The 6,656-nt window shown below is 41.8% G+C and overlaps 1 protein-coding gene across 1 annotated transcript; it reads right to left on the minus strand.

Moving 5' to 3' along the window:
• Positions 1 to 2,889: 2,889 nt before the first annotated feature.
• LOC121852112 (olfactory receptor 10A6-like) lies at positions 2,890 to 5,948 on the minus strand (the record flags this gene model as incomplete). Its single annotated transcript, XM_042346212.1, has 2 exons — positions 5,854 to 5,948; positions 2,890 to 3,857 (listed from the first exon to the last, which is right to left on the minus strand). Coding segments are annotated over exons 1-2 (1,063 nt in total), but the record flags the coding sequence as incomplete, so codon positions are not given.
• Positions 5,949 to 6,656: the final 708 nt, after the last annotated feature.

Raw genomic sequence — 6,656 nt, forward strand, 5'->3', positions numbered from 1 at the left:
GTAGTTGGATTAGAATATCCAATTTATGCTGTCGATGTCATTCTTACAGTGGTTTATCTGTTGATAAACTTAATCTGAGGGTGTTATGCATTTGAGTGTATTAATATAGGTGTTATTGATTTGATTGTATTAATGCAATGTTTATGACTTACGTTTCGGCAAAGCTCTGTGAAGCGTCTTCGGTTGTGGTAGCATTTAGATTCCAAGTCGAAAATGTATTGTCTTTTTTATATAGCAGCTGCAGTTTACCATACGTCCGACACATTCAATGTATATGACACGGACATTGTGAACTCCAGATTATCGGGGTAATGTGGGGGAAGAGTAGTCCGGAATAAATAACAGCAAGAATAATGTAGAAACATGTGAATTGGGCTCTAAAATAGTAATTGTTTACTAAAAGTAGAATGGGACAGAAGACGTAGAACGGATCGCGTCTTGCTTCTCGAAAGTTATGGGTTTACTGGTCGACAGGTGAAGAGCAGCTAATAATATAACCAGCGAGCACCTGATTTTTCACATGCACGGTTGACCAACAATTTGGATAATCCGCCCACATATAATAAAACACTTTCAAACAATTATTATACGCATGCACAAATCTACGCGTGTATCACGAGTTTCAATTTGATTATTACTGATTCTTCTATGAATTCGTTACGTACCGGTTCGTCGAAAAGGGGGGATGCTTGCCCATGCTGGAAGCATTTTCCTCCAGTGGTGCCAAGAGTAATTCTCTTGGACACAGCTCCATAGGTAAAACAGAGAGGACTCGGTCTGCTAGACACACTGTTTCGTTTAATCCACACGGCGTTCAACCACCACAATGCAAGCCAAATCACTTTTTATGCTTCTTTCTTCACACTGCTACAATTTGGAATGTCCTCCATTATCGTCTCTATTACCCAAGCTCTTGTAATTAATGACCTTTCTCAATTCGGTTAGCACCTCCGATTAGCACGGTTGGCTACATACGCTGCAAAAGAAGTTCAACGCGCATACACACATTCAAGAAACGTGTTAACTCATATATATTGCAACTCGAAGTCAGAATCAGAATATTTATTTATACTGGAGGAATCCGATGAGCTATAAAGCTCTTTTTCACAGATGTCCAGTAGAGGCAGGTAAGAACGTTACAACAATAAAAAAAACATGATAGGAGTGCAAATTACAAGGGAAACAAACCACCCAACACATTCAAATAAAACTAAACCATTTCCATGCTACCAGGCAAATCCCACTGACATTAACTTATTTTTCCGAAGCGACCTGGTCACAAATGATAACTCAACAAAGTAGCCCGCCATTTTGACATTTATAGCAGCAAAATATTCTCAATGATCTCAATGCATGTTTCTAAATGTTGAGGGAAAAACCAAAGGACCCGGAGAAAAAATAAACGCGACTACAGGGATAATATGCAATTTGCACATATTCAAGAAACGTGTTCACTCATATCTATTTCAACTCTGTTAGTGTGGTTTGTTGCTTGGCGGTTAACTTTTTGGGCCATTGAATCTGTGCTCAGGAACTGTAAAAAAAAACATTTGCAAGCACTTAGGAATTAATGTCCAGTGTTGAGTTTCCGAGGCATAAACATTCAGGCAAGTTGGTGTTTTCTTTCATTGGAGAAAGAGGGAATGGGAATAATTAGTAATGTTTTTTAAAGGTTGTTTTTTTGCTTGTACCGGGTTATGAAAATGTTGCCCAGTTGTTTATATGACATCACAAAATGTATTTGAATACAGCTTAGGGTTGAAGGACTGTAAAACATTCGCAAGTTTAAGACACAATTCTGACTACTAAGAAAAGTAATGCACAATAATCGTGAGCGTCGTGGAGCAAATTAAACAAGCGGACAATACGCTTCCATTACAGATGTCCCTCCACAACAACAACAAAAAAATGTAAGCATTTTTTTACAAATGCCATCCACCACGAATTCTTGTGCGAGTGTGTAATTTCAGCAGCAGTGGTTTAACACAAAGCAAACTCTGGACCGGTTTAACATTCAGTGTCTCATCAACAATCAGGCTTCCTTGGATCAATGCTGGTAAACTGCCGGGTGGGGACACATGTGAAAGAGGCACATCGTCTGCTTATTTATTTTATTACGTTAATAATTTTCACCACAGCGACGCTATTAATTTACGTTATGTATGATATCCGATTCATCGCGATGATCAGTGTGTGTTGGTGAAATTGGGCGGTGGGGGCAAGACTGGTTAAAATATCTCTCGTCACTGATGTTAGTCGTGGCCAGGAATCAAAGTCGGGTTGCTGTGCTCCGAGCAAGTTTACAATCACAACCGTGCCTCCGCTCCATCTTGGTTCTTCATTAACGACAGAATAATATGTATTTTTACTGGGAAAATGTCAACAGCAACATCAACGGCGCACACGACAGCAGCATTGGCTAACCCGTTAAAATTTCCATAATTATAGTCGAGACTATGCTTATACCATGAACTAGATAATATTGGATTCCCATCATCTGCAAACCAAATAATTTGTGACCCCGAAACGAACTGTAATCATAGAAGCTAACTTACGAGTACCAAATATAGTTACAGAAACTCGAAGGATTGCATCCAGTAATTCACAGGCTATGCATCTTGGAATCCAACATTATCGTATCAACCAATATATATCTTGATACATTCATGTTAATAGTGTCTAGTGGAGGCCTATGAGAGTGTAGAGAAGATCTTAAGGTAGCATTGTAATGGATGTACAGCAATATGCTCTACGTGGGAATGGAGGCCCCCATTTGTAATTATTCTGACTTTAACAGGCTATATTATAAAGTGTATGCGACTGTTTTAAATGGTTAAAATAAAAAAAATCGTTCAACAATGACCTGAAAGGTGATATTTGATGGTTTACAGGAATGCACACGAGGCGAGATCTCCTTGAAGTGCTTACTAATTGCGAGTCTCAGCTCAGTCGTACGGAGGCAGTAAATGAGTACGTTCGCAACCGGGCTGAGCAAGAACACCAACTGAACTGAGGATCTCAAGTTTCCCACGCCCTCGCTGTCGGCATTCTTCACAAAGCGCGGCAAAAGGATGTCTAAGAAAAGCACCGTGAAAAAGACGGCGAGCGCCATGAAATGCGTGCCGAATGTGTGCAGAGCTTTGCTCCTGAACTCGGTGGAGTTCGAGTTCTTGCATTCGACAAGAATCCGAACGTAGGTGAACGCAATGACACAGAAAGGAAAGCCAACGGTTAGGAAAATCTTGGATTTTCCATACATCTCTATTTCGCTAGTGTCGTTGGCGGCTAAACTTACAATGCCAACGTTATCACAGGCTATGCCCTGGATTTGCCTGTTATTTTCTTTTAATGTAATTGAAAGAAGAAATGTGGCTTGAATGCTGACTGAAATGATTGAAATCAGCCAGGACAGTAATGCGATGAAAATGGATCTCTTTGCAGTAACCTTGGTGCGGTAGTGCAATGGATAGCAGATGGCCAGGTAGCGATCAACAGACATAAGAGCCAATGTAAAAATCTCATTTATGGCGAATGTGTGAAGTGTGAACATCTGTGCGACACATGGAATGAACATGATCTCTCTGTTGCCCGTCAGGAGGACATGCAGTTGCTTGGGCAAGCCACCTGTGCTGCCAATGATGTCGCCAATCACAAGATTGCACAAAAATATGTGCATGGGCTTGTGTAAGTCTGTGGACACTGCCACCGTTACGAGCACCAGCAGATTGGCTGCAGTTGTAGTTAGGTATATCGCAAGGCACAGGCTGAATATGAGCACCTGCACAGGGTACGGGGCTTCAAATGTGGCGAGGTAGAGCACGGAGCTTTTGTTGTCCATCATCGCCTTGTTTCTGCCACTGCGTATGCAGCCCGAAAGTTATAATCTTCACAGCTCCTGTGAGATTCACAAATAATTCACTCAGGAAATGGCATGCATCATCTTCATTGGAGAGGTGTGGACATTCTTTCAATTACAAATAATACTTCAGAATTACAATCTGTATTAATCATGGAGGAATCCAATGAGCTTTGAAGCTCTTTTTCAAAGATGTCCAGTAGGGGTGGGTCAGAAATTAGCAATACAAAAGGATGGGAGTGCAAAATTGAGAAAAGGCAAGTCACTAGAATAACGAAAAAAAGTTTCTACATACTTATATACATACTTGTCAACCCCTTATCAGTGCCTACCTTATTACAGACCAATTCAGACCCTATTGGTCACCCTGTGCCCTTATAAATATCAACGTTCATCCTACAAAGTCTCATCACAAGGGAGAAACAGACACATTTTTTTGCCCATATTGAAACGACTGTCTGCCGTATGGACCTGAAAACTCAATTTCACTGTACAAGAATACAGGTAAACCGTATGGGTTGACAGGTATGCATATAAATTGCATAAGTAGGTACATTCCTGCCGATTTTTCAACACTAAGTGCAAGCTCGGGCAAGGTAGAAAAACAACAAAACAGTCCCCCAGACAACACAGTCTCTAAATAAAACTGCACGTAAAAATGTCACTATTGATACACGGCTAAGGATCAGTAACAAATTAAATAACTTTTCTGCTTCAGGATCTTTTAACAACAATAAACAAAGACTCTTCACTAATGTGCAGTGATTGTTTAACAAAAACAGTTTAAAGCATAAAATTATCCAAACCGTTCACTTGAACTCAATTTATTTGCAATGTTCAAGGAGCCTTTGTTCTTACAGGAGATGAAGAGGAATAAATTATACTCTTCATCAAAATGTATTGAAGTGAGCTACAATACCATTTTTGAAAACCTATTAAAAAAAATTCCATACACATTTTTTGCGCAATTTAGGTGCCGAAAATATATTTCAACGGCCCGAATGTGTTTTTAAAAATCAGATTACTAGAAAAAATACCTTAAATTTTACGGCTGACATCAAATACCTCGTGCTCACTTCGACTTTCGGATGCTGGCAGCAGGGCCGAGCGTAGCACCTACCGATTTATTTGGGGGGTGGGGACCACGTGACCGCCCATGGTTCCAGGTCTCCAGGTGCAATGGGGACGTCACGTGCCCTTGCGTGTCTAGACCGCAACCCCGAGGGCCTGGTGGAGTCCGCTGGCGATTGCAATGCGAGCCGTGCGCGCTGGGTTGGGTTGGTGGTGACACGCATTGTTCTCAATGAGGCCTTTTGTCGGGCACATTTTGTAATAAAACATTTTGTTTCAAAGCTTTACCTAGTTTTGATTGTATACCATATATAACCTACTGTAGTATTGTACACATATGGACGCGTTTTTTAAACATCCTTTGATACCATATAACTGAATAAAGTTTATATTTGTAACATATAGTGTATCCAATGTCAGGGTTCGTGTTTTTAAATATACTTGTATAATTTACCAAGTGTTATACATAGGTAGTATTGTGTTTTGTGAGCACCAAGTCTGCCGGCCTAACAGAAAACCATTAAATGTCACCAAGCATTCCATCATACATTACCCTTGCCCCCTGTGCATCAATTTGAGCGCCTGCATGTGCGCTAATGACTCCATGCATCTTCCTAGTGGGGGGGGGAGGGCCTTATTGCTCAACAGGTTAATCGCTTAACCCATTAAACTGCTTTCATTTCAATGACATTGCAGGCTACCGCGAGCCCATCTTCACGCGAACATGGCCCTAATTGCGCCCTCCTGAGAGAGGGCAGCTGAAGTCGTGATGTTGGGTCGCCTAAGGACGACTCGGAGCTGGCGGTCCACTGCAGCCCAATAACTTTCCTTTTATTGGCTGCATTTATTCTCAGTGCTGACGTTGTGTGAACACAGTGAAGGTTGCTTTGCATTGTGCTCACGTCAGCGTGGTAATTCTAACGTACCCAAAAGAACGTCGACACCTGGCTGTGGAAACGTGGCTCAACTTGATGTGGACTGTGATGTTAGTTTGTAGATGCACGTGTAGTCGGTCCGCCATGTTCCCCTCTGTTCCCATCCTGAATCATTGCGAGGGGAACAGGTTGGCTAAATAGACAATAACAATAAAAAAAAGTTCGGAGATGATGAGTAGAGACTCCGCATCTTGTTGTCCTCCGGAGAAGTGTGCGACTCCACAACAGCTGGAGCACCAGGGGTTTGCGAAACGGCAAAACTTTGATTTCAAAAGTAATCTTCAGAAGGGCAATTGAGTCTCTGCAGCAGCGATCAGAGATACCCTCCACGTCGCAACACTGCAGCTCAATATCTCAGCACCAAGTACGCCCAAATCTAACTTGGGGGTGTACAGTCTCGGAGTCTACTGCGCATGTGGGGGCTCGGGGTCCAATCCCTGATCACCATCGCATTCAAGAATAATGCAAACGGCACCTGGCTACCTGTCGCTATGCAGAATGGTTTCTTAGGTTCCATATGCTACAGAGTGCACAATTATACGTATGCTTAAGGGGCCGTCCATAAATGACGTCACGCACCTAGGGGGGGGGGGTCAGACATTTGTGACGATGTGTGACGAGGGGGGGGGGGTTGAGAAATGTGACGTCACATCAAAATGCGCAACTTTAAATAAATATAGACAACACGTTCTACTTAATTAAATAGACTTTTTAATAAATGTTTTCTCCTACAACATCAGAGTGCAGCGCCACATTAAATACGCACTACAATGACAATAGTTTAAAGCGATTTG

This window comes from Callorhinchus milii, unplaced genomic scaffold, assembly GCF_018977255.1.
Source record: "Callorhinchus milii isolate IMCB2004 unplaced genomic scaffold, IMCB_Cmil_1.0 Scaffold440, whole genome shotgun sequence".
NCBI lineage: Eukaryota > Metazoa > Chordata > Chondrichthyes > Chimaeriformes > Callorhinchidae > Callorhinchus > Callorhinchus milii.